Source organism: Lonchura striata, chromosome 7 (genome assembly GCF_046129695.1).
Source record: "Lonchura striata isolate bLonStr1 chromosome 7, bLonStr1.mat, whole genome shotgun sequence".
In the NCBI taxonomy this organism is placed as follows: Eukaryota; Metazoa; Chordata; class Aves; order Passeriformes; family Estrildidae; genus Lonchura; species Lonchura striata.
The window spans coordinates 32406688-32429767 of record NC_134609.1 but is presented as its reverse complement, the minus strand read 5'-3'; the positions used below and the strand labels follow the sequence as shown (position 1 = coordinate 32429767).

The 23080-nt window shown below is 35.7% G+C and overlaps 1 protein-coding gene across 1 annotated transcript; it reads right to left on the bottom strand.

Moving 5' to 3' along the window:
- Positions 1-74: 74 nt before the first annotated feature.
- On the bottom strand, positions 75-22710 carry MSH4 (mutS homolog 4). Its single transcript, XM_021542451.3, has 20 exons — positions 22446-22710; positions 20649-20810; positions 19702-19865; positions 18708-18818; positions 17851-17966; positions 17026-17199; positions 14643-14815; positions 13832-13899; positions 12859-12933; positions 12394-12458; positions 11657-11826; positions 10672-10808; positions 10159-10262; positions 9213-9337; positions 8179-8379; positions 6890-7008; positions 5902-6030; positions 4259-4433; positions 2468-2556; positions 75-2123 (listed from the first exon to the last, which is right to left on the bottom strand). The coding sequence occupies exons 1-20, from the start codon at positions 22708-22710 to the stop codon at positions 1938-1940; spliced, it is 2808 nt and encodes a 935-aa protein (XP_021398126.2). The 3' UTR covers positions 75-1937.
- Positions 22711-23080: the final 370 nt, after the last annotated feature.

The following is a 23080-nucleotide window of genomic DNA, read 5'->3' as shown; positions in this document are numbered from 1 at the left end:
CCCAAATGACATCAGAGCCCCGAGTCTTCACCCCATTTTCCTGACCCCCAAAGAAGGCACAGAATGAGTCTGCCTGGACAACAGTGCAGCACCTCCTTTAATTACTTTCCATACGTCCATGCCTCCCGAAAGGGACTCTGCTGCAACAAGAAAGGGGGGCAGCCCCCAGAAGGGTTGAAGTTCCTCCTGAGCCTTGCTCTCACAGGCCAGGGGCAGGAACAGGCAGTGACAGCAGAGAGGACACAGGAAGAAAAGGAAGTACAGAGTGCAGGACAAAATTGACCAAAAATACCACCAAACCCAAAAACCAACAACAACAAAAAAAACCCACCCTGGGATGGGTAGTATGACAGAGATGGATTAAAAAAAACAGGGAGAGTGAATGGGACACAAGGATTGTGTGAGGAACAATGGCACGGGGAGCACCACAGAGCCACAGCGAATAGAAAGATACACGAGGCATGGAGGAGGACAGAGAAAAAGAGTGCCAAATACACAGCAAGGACAGAGGGATACAGAGACAAAGAGGGAAACAAGGACTGAGAGAGGAAATGACCATGGCACGTGCAGGTGTGGGGAAGGCAGGCAAGGCCCAGCAAAGGGATGGAAAAAGAGAGGCACGGCCAGCAGGACAGAGGCATATCAAGGCGAGGATACAATGAGGGAGAAGGGCTGGGCAGCAGGTGCAGACAGGTACAGGCAAAAGGACAGTAAGGGGGACAAAGAAATACAGGCATAGTGCAAGACAAAGAAGGAAAAATAAAGATGCAGGCAGGAAGTGAAAGAGAGAGAGACAAAAAGTATGACAGAGCAGGGAAAGGGATTGAGTAATATTTATGAAATAAATATTGAATATTTATTTAATAAAAGAAAAACAAGAGTGAGTGAAGCAGTGAAAGGGAACGGGATAGGGAGCACACAGGACAAGAAAGGAACACAAGAGACACATTGGACATAGAGAAGAAAAGGGGTAGAAAGTTGGATATAAGGCCGAAAGAAAAACAGGAACAAACCCCAGGACTAAGAATTGGAGAGAGTGGCTAATGAAGGTGTCAAAAAACCACCAGCTTGAACAGAACAGATTACTGTCATGGCTTGGCCTGGGACTCTAATTAACATCTGTCTCTTGGCAGGGCCATAAACTCCCCAGTAAAACATGAGGGGAAAGCTGAATGGTTGACGTGCTCCAGCTTTGGTGCTGCTCAGTGAACACCCTGATCTCTGGGCCTTTTCTCAAGGAAATTTCACCTTTATCCATTCTCTTCCCCTCCCAGTATCTCTGTGTGATCAGAATGAACATGATGAGAGGGTTCTCTGTTGCAGGGTCTTTGGAAATCCTGCAGTGACTTGGAGACTGAGCAAGAGGAATATAAGAAAACCCGGAACCTTTACCTCCAACTAACATCAAACACCTTGCTCTGGAGAAGAAAGAACAGCTTGTTTTTACACGTCCAAATTCCTTCAAGTTTTACTATCATCTGTTTCCTGGCATTTTGAGAAGTGTTTACTACAGCACAATGAATAAAATGGTCTCATTTTCAGAAGACACAACTGAACAAGAACAGACAGCAAAACCGCTTTGAGACAATTTGGGCACATGGTTCCCTTCTTGAAATCTGAGCTTTCTTTCATATCATGCCTGAAATTCTGAGTTCCTTATGGGTGCCCCAGTCCTTCCCTCTCAGTGCTGCTCTAAAATGATGAAAATTATACTATTTTTGTAAAAAAGAATTGTGTTCCTCATAGAAGGCAAATTTTTTTATTCCAGGTGTGTCAGGGTGGGGGGAACCCATAAAGGATTTGGTCTTCCATTACTGAGTGTAATTTAGACTAATCATTAAAAATATAACACCATGTGAAAAGACATTACTAATATACTGTGGGAAAAACCAGAATCATCTTGCAGTCATAAAAATTAGAACAACCTATGTTACATATTACTGTTGCTCGTCATTTTTTCTGGGTGTGGCACAACTGGCTTCATACTTTTTCTTCAGGGCTTTCAAATATACACGCAAACTGTCAGGGTCCAGTCGCGAATTTCTGGCAGTCTGAACCAATCTCATTGCTAACTGGTATGCAGCTCTCTGTTTCATCATCTCAGGAGTGCTCTTCTGCCTGTGCTGTTCTTAAAAATATACATACATTAAAATATGAAATAAATTATGTTCTATTATAAAAATACTAGTATTAGCTATTTTCCAGCCTGTTTCTGATCTCACAATTCTTGGTTTGCATACAAACATTACACCCAATCCTCCTTTACCCTAAGGGCCATTTTGTGTTGTCAGCTAACAGTGACCTTCAGTATGATCTTTAAGAAATGGTTCCAGAAATATAAAATTTAATGAAATCTGTTTTCATTAAAACTTAGGCAGCACTTATCCTGTAACCCTTCAGAAACTGAAAATACATTTGAGTTGTATAAAAACTGTGAGATACAGCATTACAATTTTCTACTACATACCAAAATTTGTTTTGCAATGTGACTTGTGATTTCCTTTGCATCCAAAATTATGGATGATGGTAGGGAGGACACTTCTGCAGCTTTTAGTCCTAAACATATAAAACACAAATCAGGATTTTTAAAATGTAATTTTTACCCCTACCTTCCATTTTATGTCTTCCAGAATTAACTTACCTTATTTTTTTTAAGGGGTAAAGATTTAATTTTAATTAAAATAATTCTTGTGTATTCTCTCTTTGTGGTTTTTTTTTGGTTTTTTGTTTGTTCGTTTGCTTGCTTGTTTGTGGGGGGTTTTTGGTTTTGGGGTTTATTGTTTATTTTGTTTTGGATTTTTTTGGTTAATAAATAATAAGGTTTGGAGAGATACAAAATAACACGTCTACTTTTTTAAATGTTATCTCTGAAACAGACCTCAACATCAAGCTACTGCCAATAATACCATAAATGGGTAGAATGAGACATATTGGGGGTTAAAAGGGAAAAAAACAGCACCATGGTGTTAACAGCTTTCTCGTTTCAGGTTTTTTAATTTGGCAGAAAATACAAAGGTTTTGCTAACTACACTCTCAATTATACCCAGACATCCAGTGGACAGGGATGCCATTTTTCAACTTCTTTGTTGCCAACAGGCAAACTTCCAGATACTGGTGGTAAGAAAGGAATGTAAACATTTTTTCCTGCCCTAACATGATTTTTTAACTTTTTCCTTTGTCCATAACCATGGAAAGTCTGTGGTTCATTGGGTGGTTTAATACTACTGGTTTAAAAATGAAAAAGGGTCATGAAGAGCCCTTGCACCCTTTCTTAGAATCTGACTTTGCTCAAGTAAGGTAAAGACAAGACATGAACACTGAGTTTCTAAAGGTCTCCTGTTCTCAGAAATTACTCTCTAAACATACAATTCTTTGGAGTTAGTGGTGGTGTAGCATCTAAAATTAAGCTTGTGGTGCCAAAGTTAAACAAATCTGAAATTCTGATCAAGGTAAGTTTTAAGTCCTGTTACTTGAGGCTTAGCTGGAATAATTACTAGTCTTCAGTTACCAATAGCTTGCAAAAGTCATGTGTAGCTAATTTCCTCTTTATTAAATGTTACCTAAATCTAGCAATCAACATACAAATCTAGTATTTGGAAACATATGGATTTCTAGAAATCTTTGTCATTCAATCTTTTCTTTATTGACCCATAGTGTACAATCTACACTATAATTTACTGCAAAGTCAAAAGAGAAGTAAATACACTTTTCAGAAAACACTGATGCTTTTGTAGACCCTCTCAAAAGTGTCTTCCTAATATACTGTAAAATTCCTCTCATTTTTAATAGAAACTAGATTCCTTTTTGTTAATAGGAAAGGGCCCACCTGCTCTTAACCAGTTATATCACTGCTTATGGCAGACACATCTTTAAGTCACTACAGAACATTAATTCACTTCCATAAGTGCACATAAAATGAACTCAAGTAGCATATGCTCAGAATGACTCAACTCATTCAAGCAGATATGAATCAAGGAGATACTGGCATCAGTAAGACATCACTGAGATTTTTTTTCACTACAAAATATCATGTAAGTTCTTCATACTACCCAAAACTACTATCTCACTACGTGGTTACCTAAAACACACAATTATTTGGAACAAATTATAGATCTGGAGATCTCTGTATCTCTCTCTTTGAGAAAGACACAAACTCAAGAGAAACTTGTCACCAGAAAAAATACTATTAAATGCCTAATAACTGAAATAGTATCTTGTCTAACTTTTGCCAACTGTAAGCCACAGTGAAATCCATTACCGTAGTTCTTTTCCTCTGTGTATCCTTTAGAAAGTGTGTAAGTGTAAGCAATTTTCTCCTTATTTCCAGCACTGCTTCTCACATGTTGCACTTGAAAATGGTAGTTTTCCACGTTGGGATATAAAGCGTCTATATGACATAGTTCCAGGAAATGTGTAGCAAACAGTGTAAATGCCTAAATAGGGAAACAAGAAATAAAATTTATTTTGGCAATGATCCAGAAACAAATTACAATAAATAAGAATCTCACAGATGTTCACATTTTCCTCCAAAACACTGAAAAGCTGTCTTTACACTACAAAAGAAAATGAAAATCCTTAAGGGATACGTTCTATCATTGGCAAGTACATCTTTTCCAACTGAGGATTCTTCTGCTCATTTCTCAATAGAAGAAAAACAATGTCAGAAACAAAGAGAATCCATAATGCTTACAAAATCTGACTGGTGTGGAGTGGAATGACTGTCAAATGGTTGCTTAATTCTCTCAAGGAATTCTTTATCAAAAGTACAAGTGACATAAAGTATCTGAGCTTTTCAAACCAAAAAACCCTCAAAAGTACTCTGAATAAACTCTGAGGAGAAACAATCATCTGCACACTCAACAGGTTCCTAACAGCCACCTGAGGTTGATCACATAACTAGAAACAGAGGTGAAACTTGCAATCCATCTAAAATTATCTTCCACTTTTCTAAACAAGTTTCTAACCTCGGTGACCAATTCACAAGTTGTGTGGAACTACCACCGTACTTTGAAAGGTAACCACCAGGTAAAGAGGTTCACTTTTAACATTCAAGCATAGAGCAAAACTAAAACTAAGTAAGTAAAACTAAACAGACTGGGTTATTCTCTTTCTAGACAGAGTTACAAGCTTGCAAGGAAGTTGGAAAGATATGGTGACCAATGTTCTGGTTTTACATGGATTAGAGTTAGGTTTTCTTCATAGTAGCTTGTGTTGGGCTGCTTTGGATTTGTGAACAAGACAGTACTGATAACTCACCCATGTTTTAGCCACTGCAGAGCAGCATTTGCACAGCACCAAGGACCGTTCTGCTCCTCACCCTGTCCCACCAGCAAGCAGGCTGAGGATGTTCAAGGAGCTGTGAGGGGACACAGCCAGGATGGCTGACCCAAAGTCACCCCAAGGATATCTCACACCACAATACTACACCACCACAATAAGAACTGTGAGGAAGGAGGAGGAAGGAGGGACATTTGGCATTCTGGTAACAGTCACTGTGAGGAAACGGCATTGCAGGAAATGACTGAACAACTTCCTGCCGATAGGAAGCAGTGAATGAATTCCTTATTTTGCTTCTGCATATGGCTTTCCTTACTTACTAAACCGTTTTTATCTCAGCCCACAAGTTCCCAGGTTTGGGCTCTTGCTTGGGAGCAAGCAAGCAGCTGGATGGTGTATAGCAGCTTACTGGGGTTAAATCACAACAACCAGTGAACAGAACTGCAGCTTTTGTCAGCATGTTTCCTCTACCACTGCAATTCTTACTATTCACCAGTTATGCAAAATACCGTATTTAGTCAAGAAATCTTTGCAGAATTTATGTTAAATTATGAGAAAATACTGTATAGACTTTCAGGACGACAAAACAATTCTAAGGTTTAAATTCCTTTAAAACAGAATTACCTTTAAGTTCAACAGATATTCACAGGCAGCATAACAAATTCCAATACCTTCTTCGGCACTGGTACCTCTGCCAAGTTCATCAATAATAATGAGTGATTTATCATTAGCATTCTGTATGATGTACGTTATCTAGAAAAATATTCAAAGTGTTATCACTCTGTAGTAGATAAGGACAGGTGAACGGAAGATTTCGGGACGTGACGGAAAGAAAGACCCTTCCCCCCTCACCCTGCAGCATGTTATCTACTACCCCCAGAACATGAAACCACACCTAGCCCAGTAGTTTTCCACTCCTTACTAACTCTAGAGACCCTATCAACACCCCCCTGACGTAGCAAAGTCCCCTGAGACTATTTAAACCCATAAGATAAGATAATAAAGGCCTTTCGACCATCCACCACATTGGTGTTAGCGTGTGTTGTTGGCCCGAGTAGCCCGGGCGAGGCCAGGCTGCCGTGCTGTTCCTTGCAACCAGGTCGCCTTGCCTTCCCCTGAAGGATAAATGTGGATTTTTAAAAAGGAATTTTTTATGTTATTCAGATGGAACATAATGCAGAAATTTCAAAAAAATCTCTTGAGATAGAGAAATTTTACCTTTTCAAAGCTTTCAAAGAGCTGTCAATTCTAATCAAGCAAAGACTCACACTACAGCATTCTTTCTCTTTTCTACTAAACATATCACTTATCCTCAAAATGGAATCGGTTTGTGAGAGGAAACTGAGAGAGCTATGAGAGAATGACAATTTAACATCTAAGCTGACCCAAAAATGTTGAAAGTACTACCCAACAAAGCACTGATTATTACTCGCACTGGAATGTCTTGCTATTTAAGAGATGCCTAGTTTTCTGCGGTTTATCATAACAGAGAGGAAGGCTGAATTTTTGACTGTTTTTCAAAGTACATTCTTTCAGTGGAAATAGGCTAGTACAATTCCTATTAGCTTAACAGTAAAAATGGGCCTTGGACCTCGATAGCTGTATTTCATACCTCTTTCATTTCCTTCATGAATGTTGATGCATTTGTTTCAATATCATCATCCATTCCTATTCTGGTAAAAATCTGCTCTGCGATTCGAAAAGAACAATACTCTGCTGGGACATAAGAACCTACAAAGCAAGTAAAATACAAGTTTCTCTCATCACTGTAATATTTGCCTGAATACGTCACTGGGAAAAAGAATTACGTTTACACTTGGTTTTTGTGCACAGCAGAGAAAGCATCTTACTTGATAAAGTTTTGTAAGATTACATTCTACCATTAATTTATAAGAAAAAAGTTATTATATAGATAGGATAATTGAAGAAGCTTATCAGTGAAACTTGTAAGATATCATATCCCTGAAGCTGTTTGTCAGTCTAAAGGATTCAGAGAAAATAATGTTACATTTCTGTGGCTACTGGTTTACCAATACCAAGAAATGTTAATTTCCCAAAATCAAGATGATGTTGCCTTTATCAGACTTCAAAGCATAGTAGTTTCACCAAACATGAAAAAACAGGAACCTGTTGCCAAAAATTTCACAGTCTGGTTTATTCATATTAAACATATGGTTTTGAGAGCAATTCCTCAAGAACTTGCAGTTACTGGGGACTGAACCCACAAATGCATGATGGATAGATTTTATTCTCCACTGCTAAGTAGCTTCTTTCTATAGATGTTAGGTCTTTGACCTGTGCTACCAGACTTACTTTTAAGAAAAAAAGTAATGAGAAATTCCTGAATATAGGAATGAATCTCAGACTTTATAAATAGCTGGTTTCCTTTTGTAACTTTAGTAACAGAACCTTGCAATATTTGTTACTACTTTTATTTGGAATAGTTGATTATTTATCTATTAATTGCACTTGTCTGGAAACATGTTTCTCTATGTAAATTAAGTATGCTCAAGGTCATGTGTTGCTTTTGGACGACTAACACACGTGTCTGATCAGCATATTTGAAGGACACTCACTACCAGTCTAGCAAAAGGTGCTAGATTGGATTATGGGGCTCCAAAGAATTAGGGCCTGCAACTGTGCTTCTCTGAACATAGACTGGGGAGGCTTCAAGAGATGCAGATGGGGCCCCATACATTTCCAGTGGCAGATGAAAAACCTTACAGTTGCCTCTGTAAGCAATACAAGAGCTGTTAGAAGAAAATGGACTACAAATCACCTGTTAATATTTTATTTAGATATAATGTTTTTCTGGAACTAAATCATTCAACTTTATAAGTACTTCTAACCAGAAAAAAAATGTGCTTCAGAAGATGACAAATACTGTACACCCTTGCTCACCAATCTGTGCCATAATTTGACAGAGAGCAATCTGTTTCAAGTATGTTGATTTTCCACTCATATTTGGTCCTGTAATAATGACAAAATTGTTGCCCTCTGTCAGGTACGTGTTGTTAGACACAGGCTTTTCCACAGCTATCTTTTCAAGAATGGGATGCCATCCCTGCTTGATTGCTAAAGTATCGGTAAATTCTGGACGAACTAAATAAAAAAAAGAGATGTAAAAAATTGAGGAGTTAGTGTGGGAACCTTTCCATTACTAAGCTAGTACATTTTGAAATAAAGTTAATTCTTCCAGAGCAGAGCTCTTGGGAAGAATTACCAGCCACTTTCAGGTACAGATTCTTATTACCATGCAAGCCTTCATGATTTATGACTACAAAAAGAAACCCAGAACTAAAACTTTATTTCTAAATTAACGTTCTGTGGTTTTGTTCCCTAGCAAATAGGGTTGCACTCCAGTAACAAAAATGTAAAGAGCTGAAGTATTTTTATAAAGTACAAGGGTTGTGGACTCCTGTTACTTCTTCATACGTACCCTGTATTTGCATGGTAAACAGGAAAGTGTCATTCCTTCTATTTTTGTTATATGTTACCATACTGATTATTTGGAAATGTACCATGCCTACAGAGATCCATTTAATCCGGGAACTATCTCTATGGATTTCTTTCAGAATACAGTTCTTTTCTGAACCAATTACACATGGCTCCTCTTTATCCACCAGCATTAATGGAATAGAAAAAACCATAAACAGAGAATGTCTATACACTTCATGCTTTTGAGCAGAATATACTTAAACTGTCTATTTTGAGAAGAGTGACTGGAAAGGCTTATGGCAGCTAACTAGCAAAATTTCATTTTGATGAATGGAAGCAGAAAGAATATCAGCATAAAACTGGCAAAGACAGAGCAGAGACACCCACCTAAAGACTACTGAGACAGAAAAAGGAATGGAACCATACAAAACAGGTTGATTATTCTCCATCAGAAGGGTCTTTATCTAACCCATAACAGAATTAAAGAAGAAACCTACCATAATCGGAAAGAGTGCAGGCATGGGCAAATGAAAGCAGCATATCCAGCATAGACACAATGTCAGACAACTTGTATAAGCAATGAATGTGCTCATAGATCTCCTTCAGTAGTTTACACACTATTCTGAAATAAGAAATTGATTTAGCTGTTGCACAGCACATTCTGTCACTTTATACAACTTACAGAAATAAAGGAATTATAATGTCCATGCTGCATACCTTAGGATAAAAGGTCACTCATAAAACACAATCATGTTAACCAGATGGGAGCATATGTATAAATTTCTTGGAAGTAAATTAAGATCTTGTACCTTCCTCTCAGCTAACATTCTGCTGATCAGACACAAGACACATACCTCAAATACCAACAGCTCGTATGAAAGCTTCATACAGAGAATGAACTAAAAACATATCTATGGAATCAAGTATGTTTTATTAACAGGAAATGTGACTCTAATTACTTTAGATCTTCATGTTAAAAAATCCCTACATGATTGCTAGAAAGAATTTCCATTCAACTGACAGGTAACATTATACTTACTAAGTTGTGAATCAGAGAGGAGAGCAACATGACATGCAGCAAGGACAAGATACAGAAATAGACAGTTCTGCTCTAAATATAAGGAACTGACTAAAAGTACCAATTCTGCATTACAAACGCAAAACAAATGCATTAATTGTGCCATTTTGTGCAGACAATTCACCAATAAAAAAATTTATATGATGACCACATCTATTAATAAATGCCAATATATTTGCGAACATATTTAATACAATGCACAATTTATGGTTTTTTTAGTCTCAAGAGGCACACTTGAACAGCATTGCTTTAGACTGTTTCTGTAAGTAGCTATAATTTAACAGAGAGCTTTAAAAACCCACATACAGATAATTGGAGAAAACAAACATACTTAGCAAATATTAAATAGTTTTAACAGGTCTTACAAGTAAGTCATGTGATATATTTCTCTCAGGGACTCCCGACATCTTTCATTCATTTTTATTAAATCTGCTGAAGTGAAGCTATATGTGTTTTTCATTTTTGTGATCTATGGGGAATTGAAACCAATGATAAGAGCTTGCCTTATTATCAGGAGGAAAAACAGCTCCTAAAAACTGAATTTAGAACCATATGGGGAAACAAAAGAGAAAAACCAGCCCAGTTTCATTTTTACTACATTATTTTTTATAAAAATTCAATTTAAGGTAACAATTAGCAAGATACACAACTTTATTCTTGCACAAAACATAATTGCATGTACTTGCACAATTTTGATTATATAACTGAATATGGGGTAGTTATAAAAAATCCCAATTAAAACTTCATTTACTTCTAAATATCCTCAGTGTAATTATTTTTATTGTTATTTACTGTATAATTTGTACTTTATTAATATATTATATACAGTAAATAAAATATACAAATATATTATGCTAAAACATATTTTGCACAAATACCTTTGTAAATTCTGAAGGAAGCTGGCCATTAGGTAAAGTTGAACAATCAGCATTCATCTGGATAAAAAATCCACGAGCAGAGCTGAAACCTGTTTTCATTGGCAGGCTGTACTTTTCAGCAAGTTGCGTTATCATACCTACATACCACATACAAAGATTTAGCCCAAATGACATACATTCAGGTACACCCTTCTCCTCCCCGTCCCCCTCCCCCCACCTTGTGCCGGTACAGAGATGGAAAGAGTTAATGGAAGGTTTCAGAAATACAAAACTAGTACCATCTGTATTTTTCACTATGTATGAATGTAGGATGAGAATAAAACAGGAACTTCATAACACATGAAAGGTGCTAACGTTTCTGATGCTTTTTTAGGTTTCCAACTATAGACTAAACTAAGATGGTCCTTTCTAGTAATGAGTACTTTATACTAAAAAAAAAAAAGGAAATCAGTTTCAAATGAAACTTTTTTCTTCTATTTTGACATAATAATAAACAGGAAAGTTACTAAAACACAGTAATGCACATCATGCCAAAACACCTTTTGTTCATATTTTCCAATTCTTAATACCTTAGCTAAAAGGTAGTCCACAGATAGATCAAGACTGCTCAAAATATAAAGAACAAAGAACTCAGATATTTTAAAGGAAGAAGCTAAACCAAAGATTTACATGTTTTATGCAGAATATTTTAGGCGGAGTAATTCTGTTCCAGTATTTCAACTTTTTTGCGCTTTAATAGAACAAGGACTAACAGAGCTTTGAATATAGGAATCACCATATAATTATTCCATTTTATTTAAATAAAACTGAGGTTTTGTCCAGAAATGGATAATCTCAGTTGCTTATCAGTGACAACTAATTCATACCAATACTAAATACTTTTTACATATGAGAAGGTTCTAACACACATAATTACATGGCTTCTGTACGTCACATGCAATCTACTTTAAACTCCAAATACATACAAATTGTAATTTAGAAATACCTGCTATGTCATCAACAATTTCTGTGTATGTTCTACGAGCTACGTCAAGGAATTCATTGATACTAGGCTTAATAGCGTAGCACTTCTGGGTCCTCATACTCAGACATCCTTTTGTGTATCTTGTATCATCATTAATTACACTTGTAATCTTTTCAAGTATAATTCCAAATCTGCAATATCAGTTGTATCGCTAATTAGATACATAATACTTCACGATTTTTACTTGCAGCAATATCCCCAAATTACAAGTAGCAGTATTACAAGTAAGTGAAGCCACTTTTAAACTTTCTCCTGTTAAAACAAAACATTACATTAATTTCTATTTTCACCTCAGAATGAATTGTGACTATACTGAAGCCTGAATAAAAATCCTATTCACATCTTTGGGACATATAAATTATTTTTCAAATATACATTTTTTTCAAATATACAATACTTGATTTTTGCGTTATTACGGAGGCTCTAGGAAACCACTACTCTTGTCTTTTCAGAATTATTTCTAGAGGGAGTTAATTTTAGCAGCAACTCCACTATCACAGTGGAGTTTTTGCTCCACTCTCTTGCTTAACCCTGTATTCATTAGCTGAAAATTAAGATTTTCTGACACTGAAAATTAGCTTTAAGCAAAGAAATTGAGGTATACTAATAATTATAAACAAAGATGCCACGTCTTTTATCTTACAGGCACTTTTGAGATGAAAGTTTCTAACACAGTAGCTAAGTATTATGAGAAATACCTTGTATCTTCAAGAGAATTGTAGTAAGCCTTTAGCAGCTGTGTGTTACAGCTTCTTAAAGCAGCCTGTTGAAGATTAAAATATGGACATGACAGTTACTTCTTTCTGCAGCTTTTTTAAAGGACTAAAAGTTTTCAGATTGAGTGAGGCTAATCAGCATTTTTGTAAATAGTCTGTGGAATCTGAGCAGGAGTTTCAGTTAAATGTTTGTTATATAATGCAATATTCAGGTAATGGTAGGAATCCTGCTTTTTACAGCACAGACACAAATGCGTATTTCTGGCTGGCGTTAGGAATCAACATAGTATGTTGACAGTATTGTGTTCTGTAATGATATAATTTTTTTACTTAATTGATCTCTTCTGACTTGAGATACTCTATGAAATTTAATAAACTGCACTTCATAAGAATAAGGACAAAATGGTTTCTACTTTATTAAAAAAAAAAAGAACAAAGACTGCTTACTTTCAGAGGCTCTACAAGTTCTAAGGTATGCTTCAGGTAGATTAAATTAGTTATTTTGGATTCAGCAGTTTTAACCTGTTGAAAAATTTTCCAAATGTTGGAGGTGTTTGTACAACTGTCTAAAAAGTACTTAAGAACTAGTAGAATTCATGTTCTTAACAGCAACAGGCTTATACATTTAATGAAAACTCCGTAATCTCACTTTGACAATTTTGTATCTGCACAAAAAATATTTACCTAACTTTTACACTGCCTGCTGTGATAGTTTGTCCATCAGTTAAGATTTTCCTATGTTAGAACTGATAATGACTGACTATAAGAACACCCTGCTAAGCCAAGCTGTGAAAAGTTTTCATCTTCTATGTATACTTAACTCTATACAAGCGCTACACAATTTGTACACATTTTCAAAGCAAATACATTATGTATTATAATGAAGCTCACACCCTTTTCTATTAATGCTGTTAAACACAACATAACACAATTTGGTTGATTTTGCTTTCGTTAATATACGTACATCTTAGACATCTGCTCATATGATAATAAAAAAATCCAGTAAATATTTCAAAATTTTTCTCACAATAATAACTGTTCTTCAAAATCTTTCACTCAGAGAAACCCTCGACCTTGTTTTGTATGCCCCATTAACACTCATGATAAAGAATTTTGCTGCTGACATTAGGGCATAACATATGCAGTACACATGCACTGTGCTCTTAAGACATGACAGTCTCTAGGACTATAAGTCACTAAAACAATTTTTCCATTTATGCTGATGTGAAGAAAATTCCTCTCATCTGAGTACTGTTAAATAAAATGTACACTTATGAAGAATAAAGGTGGGGAGTGATGAAAGAGCAAATTCTTTTGGAAGTACATTTGCATAAATTAGGATGAATTATAGACATCACATTTATATATTACATGTTATGGGCAGATAATTGATTTTTCCAAGGTGTATTTTGAAACATACTGTATCCTTCTTTGGAATCTGTACCAAAACTGAAAGTAGCTGTTCTGTATCCAGGAATTTTGAGATAACTGTAAAACAAAAGCATACACATCAGAAATTAAACTGAAATTATAAATTATGTATTTTCTCTAAAAGCACACAATTAATTAGCTAGCCTAATGCCAACATTTTTCTTACATTCTATTGTCACAAACTATTTACAGGGTAAAAACTAGCTTAAAAATAGCTAATAACTGAATTATTTTGTCATAACCATACTTACGACTTACTCTACCTAAGCTTGCAGTGATTATTGTATAGGTAGACATCTGTCAATTCAGAAATACTTTTTTTCATAGATTGAATTGTGTTTCTCTTGTGACACAGATGAAGATCATATGATCCAGTTTCAGGTGGACTAATTCTAGTATTGTATTTTACCTTTCTCTGGATCGTATGTTTTATGAAGCAACAGGAAAAAAATATTTATACACAAATATTACTTAAGGCAATGTGTTTGCTTTTTCATGTACACATTATATACTTGTATACATAAAACATAATGCATAATCAGCCATAGAGGTAAAGAGACAGCCTCACAGACTTCTATACACTGTTTCAGAGAAATTCAACTTTTCTAAGCAAAGTACCTGAGAAAAGTATCACTATGATAACATAGATTACTTCAAAAAATAAAGTGCTTACTATGTCACATAACAAACCATTAAAAATACTTTTCAAACATACTGAGTTACACTACATACTTTCCTATATTAGAAAAAAAGTGTTTAAAAAGAAATATAATATGAAGTGTTACAAAATAAACCACTACCTGCTTGAAGACCAAAAAAGAGTTCCTCATCCTGGAGTAATTCCTGAACACAGTCCAGTCTTGTGTTAATTGTTTCAGCATCAACTAGAGGTTCCAGTATATTGGATCTAAGTCTTCGACTTCCACCGGGAGTTTTAGTGTAATTTAGAACACCAAGAAGTGTGTGACCATTCCTTTAAAAATAAAATAGATGTGAAGAATACGTACACCAAAAAAAAGAGATGGCAAGTGCCAGGAGACATTTATAGGCAAGAGTATTCTACAAATCTGAGGCATGCATTGGCATGCTTAGCATCTCCCTGTTTGCCTTATATATTGTATGAACTCCAGTAGTTTAGGAAGCTAGGTAATTCAATGTAATTTAATACAATATTAGCCCTCAATTATATAAGTACAGAAGTACATTTGTACTTAGTATTTTATTTTTTTTTTTGTAGTAGTATCTCATTGGTACTGCAGTGGTAAAGTTCACATTTTCCCTCTCAATTAAACTAATTAAAATGAAAAAAACAACCCTACACAAGGAGGCAAATTATCAAATTATAATCAGAGAGCAAATATTAATCAGAATAATTTCCTTGAAATACATTTCTGAAAATAATTTATAATACTTAAAGTCAAAAAGAGAAATAATTTTTGGTTTTATTATTTTGAAGAACATATTTCAGTCAATATTAAGAGCTAAATAACATGCTTAAAATTTCTAAGTATTAGTTTAATCTTTATGGCTTTTACGTACTATATATCCCAGGGTTTCACACTTAAGGGTGACAGCATCTACACAGAATAAGCCATCTCTAATATTTACACCTATTACACAGTCAAATAGTTTTAGAAACCTGAAATCTTCTATGCTATTGGCTGGAAGAAGACCCATGAAATATCAGGGTCATAATAACATATTTATTTAAATCAGAACTTGAATAGGAAGAAACATGATACAAGTACACAAAACAAACACCATGAAGATAGGTAGGTAGGTAGGTAGGTAGGTAGGCAGGCAGGCGGGTAAAGAGGCAGAGTGAGCAGAAACACCCTGAAATACAATGGTATACAAAAAGCAAAGCAATAGTCAAGAGAATTTTAAAAAAAAAAAAAAAAAAAAAAAAAAAAAAAAAAAGGGGAAATTCAAACCCAGTTGCATTAAGGATGCATTCACTGTACAATGCAACCCATGACAACACTTAAGTGCAACTCTACATTTGGGAGAGTATCCACAGTGCCCATCTTTAGGCAGCTGAGGACTTATTTCCCTGCACAATTAAATGAAGAGAGATGAGTCCCTCCAGAATTAAGACTGGCACGCAAATTTCACTTAGGTATTTCTGGTGCATGCCTGCGCTGTTACCTTTTCCCTGCTGATAACTAGTACAAAGATATCTAACCAGGCTTTGAGGGTAAGATCTATGTAATAAAAATAGCTATGTCTGGCTGATTCAAACTTGCAAATGGATCAGCAAAAATTCTGCATCAATAATGCTAAAAAACATCCAGAGAAACTTAAAGCAGTTTGCTGTTGCTCCGTTCCTCTCAAACTGTGAAATTAAGAACAGAAAAGCATTTTTTCAGAAAAATATTGCTCCAAAAGTACCTTCCTATGCAAGGTGGTTCCTATTCTGTGGTTCTACTGCATCTCCCCAAGGGGAAAGCTCTTATGAACAGTATTTGGAGAGTGAGGAATCTCCAGGCTCCCCTTTTTATATAAAGGTCATTAAGAGGACATCTAACAGAGGTGGATCTCAGAACTTGACAGGCAGCAAAACACAAGTTCCAAGTATTTCGCTTGCTAACCACAAGTGTAACAGTGTGGAGAAGGTAAGTCTTGAGGTTTCTTCTGCCTACAAGGCAAGTGCCCATGAAGGAAGTGCTTCAAGCACTGATCTCAATGTGGAAAACTACCATGCAATTAAGTACCACATTGCACATTCCCATCATTATAGAAATTATTCTCTTTCCCCCTATTAGAGCTAAAAGAAAACAAAACAACCTTTCAAGGCTGAAGCATGTATCTTGTGTAAAATGACTAAAACGCTGGTGTTTCAATCCAACATAAGAAACTTGCAGAAATATTGCCTCTTTCATTTCACAATCTGTACAATTTTGCATAAATAAATATTTAAAATCTGATTTAAAAATATGTATCAATGTAAAGATGATCATGCATCATCTCTTTCTACAATTCAGTTTAAGATTTCCTGTGCTAAAAATTGTGTACTGAATTGTAACATACTTTTCTGTCAAGGTATTTTTCTAGAAGCTCTGAATTGTATGCAAGTTCTTTCATATAGAAATAAATATAATGCTCAGCTCCTTGACACAAATATCAAGGAAACTTAGAGAAATCCATCTTTATAAAAAGGGAATTTGAAAAAACTATTCTTACCGGGAATCTCTGTTATTAATCACTAGTTCAAGATTTTGTGCTGATGATGAATCTATCATAGCTGTTTTCTCACTCCCCTGGAAACGAACCTTGAGTGATTTAGGAGCATAAACGGCGTTTTGGATAAATTCAACATATTTTAGCAAAGCTGCTGCAGCTGCAAGACAGTAATACCTTGGAAAGAAACAATCTTTTATGAATGTTGAATACTGCTATAGAAATACCACAAAAGTAGTGCACAACAGAAATAATATTTACATTACTGTGGCTTGGCAACTACTGTGATTGATAGCAATGAAAAAGCAGTATATTTCAAATATGCACAAATGCATGTCTAGTGAACATATATTCATGCAAATAAAATATTCATAAACGTTTGAGTCTCTGTACACTTGACAGCCTACACTGTATCAGCCTACACTATATGGTATTGTGAACATACATATTTCAACAGACACATGTGATTTGAAGACCCTGGTCACCAAGTATCAACACTTAAAATTGTTGATACATAGAAAATGCTTGCTGAGGCCAGAAAGAAAGGCAGTCACAGCTCTTGAAAGGTATCTTTAAGGAAATAATGAAAAATATTAACTGGAAAGTTGTGAAAACTCAAAACACCACCCAATTGTAACAGACTTTCTATGTAACAGGCCTTCTATTTACATTTCTACATATATCAGAAACACTGGGGGCCAAAATAAAAAGGTCTCTTAGGAGTTTTCTAACCTTTGCAACATGACACAGATATATGTACTGAGTACATAAAATGATTTTGTTAAAAACTTATCTGGACACAGCATGCTTTTTCTTATTTAAACATACTTTGATTGGACTTCCATGAAAATGGTGCTAAATTCAGATGCACACAATTGTTCTATGTACTCCAAACCCTTTGTTTCATTGAAGTATTTTCTCTGGACAGTTGTAAATGTCACATTCTGTGAAGATGGGGATGAAAGCAAATAATTTTAGAAGTTACATCAGAGAGACTTCTACATTTTTCTAGTGATACATGTTTCCAAGAAATCTATCAACTGATTCTGCAATCTGTCTTCACAGAAGTATTCATTCTAGCTTACTTGCACAAGGAGGTCAATGTAACTGAGGGTGTGCAATACACAAGTGATTTATGTGAGAGAAAGAGGAGAGAGGTCAAGAAGTAGAACAGCACTCATGAAGAAGCCATCATCGCTGCAGCAATGAAGCAATTCAGGCAATAATAGTTTTTTTAAAGGTTCTGAGGCTTCAATATGCGTAAATCACTTACACTAGTTCATTTTATCCCCTTTTACCCTGACAGTGCTTTTTCCTATTCTATGATAAATCAGCCCTATTCATTTATCAGCTTGAGAGAACAAAGGAGAATGCTTGATTTTTAAATTTCTGTATCTTTCCTAGGTTCAGTACTACCTAATACTACAAATTCAAAACTTTCAGGTTTCATCAGCAATATACCCATCTCTATAATTATCAGTATTAGAAGTAGCAGCATGGGAGCTGCATTTAGTTTATCCACTATCATTCTAAATTTAGACCTGAAAATCGTAGAAAATAAAATCTTAAGATTTTAAATATTTAAAAAAAAAACACTTAAAAAAATCTTTTAAATCTTAAATCAACCATCATACAAAAGTGATCAACAAGAACTCTAAAACGTTGAATGAAATTTTAGATCTTACCTTGAAATGCTCTGTTATCAGACTGAATAATTTTGTTGTATTCCCTGCATCACAGGCAGTGTTTGACATTATTATTTCTAGTGGTGTTAAAATCTTGAGTTTAGTAATAACCTAGACAAAAAATTCAAAACAATTAAAAAAATTATATAATCTCAAACATTTTAGAAAATAACAACCAGCAATAACAAAATACAGAACCCTTGTATTTTAGAACCAGCACTAATGCTTAAAAATAAAACAAAGATACCCATTATACAACACTGAACATTATACAACAACTGTAATGTGCACAAATGTTTACAATATACATTGTACATTATACAACACCTGTTTTAGTAAACAGATTTGATGGTCGTTTATATCCTGAGTCAGAGTTACTTACTGTCCTAATAGAGCTTTTGTTTCTTTGAATATTTCTTTGAATATGTAAAGATGCTAAAAGCCACGTTATTTTCTAGCACACATAACTGAAAAATAACCCACAAAATAAGATGTTTCACTAATGCCCTTGCTGCATAAACCAGAGATTACTCACCAAATTAATGCAGAATATGCAGTGCTGGCTGTAAATTGAGTGAATTTCATTTCAAAATGAGATGGAGTAATTATGTAACCAACGCCAAAACTATAATTACTATATCACACACAAACACACATACATTTATGCACTTCTGTTCTCACATTTGTTTTGCCTCGTGAAGAATACCTGCAAGTTCTACTACCATGTATTGCCCAATGCTCTTCAAAACGAGGCATCTCAGTTTCACAAACAGTGCATTTTGCAGAAAGGCTATTTTTCTTTTGAAAAACATTCTTTCCTCTTTAATATCTCAGGAACAGTAAGGAAAATAGCAGTCTTTTCAACACTGCACATTTTCTAGAGTTTGCTACTTCCACTTCTGAGAAATCTCTTCCACAAATTAGAAATTTAATTTTCCATTAGACATAAGCTTTTTTCAAGAAAGTAAGTCACAATAATTAGGTCATAAAATACCTTGGCATAAGTTGTATTGTCTGCAAATTGTGATAATACCATCTCAGGATTTTTTAAATCTATACTGGCCATTCCTACTTCACCTCTGGCAAGGCCTCTTCCTTCTACTACAGCTACAATAACCGATGCAACAGTATGAGCAGAAACTGCAGATGAGGATGTAACTGCAAAACAGTCAGTTACATTGAATACAGATTAATGAAAGATTGATCAACAAGCATGAAAAATGACAGAGCAAGGATAAAAAAATATGCAGACGCAGGAAAGAATCATTATCAGTTCAGTCTTTACGATAAAGACTGAACTGATAATGATTAGTCTGACTGTGAAAGAACTAACTTTAAATCCCATTACTTTTGCATTACCAGAGCATATGTGATACATATAACATGGCACAAGGCATCATTATGCTGTAGCACCATTTTGTTCATATGAAGCACTGCAAGATGTACCATCAGCTACAAAGTGTTCTGGAGACCTCGTTTTCTACACCTCTGAACATGCTAACATAAAATACATAAAACTTGCACCAAAAAACTTGATAATTATGTTATATATGATGTCTAATGCATTACAAGCCTAAAAATGAACCCTGATTAGAGATGTGCATGAATTTGGGCTCTTTAATGACCACACTACATGTCCACAAATACAATTTGATTTTGGTCCATTTGAAAAAAGTCTGAATTCTAACTACACTGATAATTCATACATGAATGCAAAGTAAGTAGCAAGAGGATGCAATACCAAAACATCATCTTAGTATGTAAAGTAGTATATTCTTGTTCGTGTATTGCTCCTTGGCAGCATCCTCTGTGGTACAAAACACATTGTGTTTTGAATTTATTTTAGTATCTTAATATATCACATTAAAAATTAAACTCTTTAATAAAATAATAGTCAGAAATATAAGTTGGACTGTTTCCTCTAAGAACTGTTAATCTTACCTGAATATCCCATAAGAGGGGTATGGCTTCTGCAACCAGATCTACCAGAAGAGAGAGGTGTTTTTCCTATACATGTGCTATTCAGGCCTCTCAGAGAAGAACTCGTGAGATTCAATGTGTTAGCATTTTCTACACAAGAACTTTTGTCCCCAAAATATGATTCTGAGGGAACAGAAATAAGTAAATTATGAAAACAGCCACAACAAACTCTTATTCAGAAAGCAATATACAAAAAAACAGCTTGCAAAACTTCATCTTCTATCAGCAGAAATAGAGATATCCAAACAAATGTCATTTTATGAAAGCTCTCCAGAGTATAAAAGGAAATAAATCAGACTGCTTTGAAAACAAGCCTGCATTAATATGATTATTTTTTACAATGAGATTACCTGCAGTGCTAATAAATTAATTGTTGAACAGAAATAATACAGCAGAAGTCACTTTACTAAGTATCATTTCGTATTCTAATGAATTGTAAATTTATGAAAGAATACTTTAAATCAACTTTATCTCACATTTGCCCATCATTTGAAAAATCATTATCTAAAACTGCACATGTGTTTATGTGTTTATGAAAACTTTTATTAATAGCTGAGCATTCCTTTTAAAAATACAGGACAATAAAAGAAACCAAAGAACCACTCAGGAATGATAACCTTTGAATTTAAGGGGATCAACTCTCAGATATTATAGAGTAACCTGGGATGTATTTCTTAACAGCAGTTTCTTTCACACATGTATTTAAGATCTACCTATGTTTTTTTAAGTCCTGCAAAATATCTTTGTCTCAGAACACTTTAAATTTCCAATAAATTATTTAAGTAATTTACTTGTTTTTAAGTCTCTTCAGAAGACATTTAGTTTAGATAACTGCTAAGATTAAAAAAATTAATGAAAATATAAACAGCAGATCCACTTAAAAAACTCCAGGTATTATAAAACATGCAAACACAAATGTTTCTGTTTCTTCTATTACATTAAAAATTGACACACAGGACAAAATACTTAAATATTGATTTTAGATGATCAGTTAACTTCATGAATCATTATCAAGGCTGGCTGGTAGAAAAGTATCCACTGTACTGGGGTTCTGGGGTTTGTTTGGGTTTTTTGGAGGGTGAGGTGGGAACTTCTTTGTATTTGGGAGTTTTTTAATCTTAAAACAGTGACAAGTGATAAGAATATTAGCTCAGACTCTTTGGTTGGGGACTTTTTTAACAGTGGACACATCAGCATTGTAATGCATACTGATAATTTTTTTAAATAGCATTCACTTAGTTTTGGCATAAGTACAGTCAGAATTCTTGCAGAAGAGACTTCCTGTAGAAGGTACTGAATCTGGTGTAACAGGGGAAAACCAGTAATTTTAAAGACCAGATGAACCAAATGATATACAGGTATTTCTCAAACCCAACATTTAAGTCGTGGCCTATTTGAATTAGCAGTCTGTTTGTTTTTTTTTTCTTTTTTAGGATTCCTTGTGAGTCATATATATTACCCAAACGCATTTTACCTAATTTCCAATTTATACACAATGGAGATAAATATGAAATAAGAGATTTTTGGAGTTCACTTAACAAAATGAAGTAAGCATTTAAATTTTAGCTTGTAGAATTATGTGTTGAATTTTAAACTTTTACTGGAATGATTTCCATTGTTCCGGCCGGCTAAATGACAAAAGTCGCTATGAAGGTTAGCTGCTGCTGCCCCATCTCAGTAAGGCCCGCTTTTAACAGCTCTTTCGGAACCCGAAGCGAGCAGACAGCAGAAAGAAAAAGGCCCGGGCAGAGACCGTACCTCCCCTTTCGGAAGCCGCCGGCTTCACCGCGCTGTTCCCGGCGGCCCGGCCGGCTGCGAGGCCTTCCCCGCCGGAGCCGCCCGGCCGTGCTCCGCCGCTAGAGGAGCCCCCGGTGCTCTCCGAGCTGTGTGGCGTCTGCAGCAGCCCCAGAGTGTAGCGGGGTGCCTGCTCCGCCCGCCCACCCACGCCCGGCGTGGAAGAGCCGCGGCCCGTGTAGGATTCCGAGGTGGCCGAGGCGAAAGCCCGCCCGCCCGCGCCCGCCATGGTGCGAGCCCTCAGCAGCGCCCGCCGCCCGCAATGGCGGCCCCCGCCCGCCCCGCGCCCTCAGAGACGGGCCCGGCTGCTCAAAGCTGCCGAGCTGCAGCTACAAACGATACAGCAGTACGCAGAGCTGCTGGCCCTGCAGCGGCTTTCATTATAAATACGTAAGGAAAGTGCTTGCTCTGCTCTTTAAAGCAGGAGTACTGCATTTCAACTTAATTTACCCCGCATTAATTCCTCACCATTCAGACGTATTTAGCAGAAGTTTAAGCAATGTTTTCTTCCTGCTCAGGAGTTTGGATACAAAAAGATCCCCAAAATAACCACAAAGCTAGTTTACCTCTGTAGTTGTCCTAAACACCTGCTTTTAAGA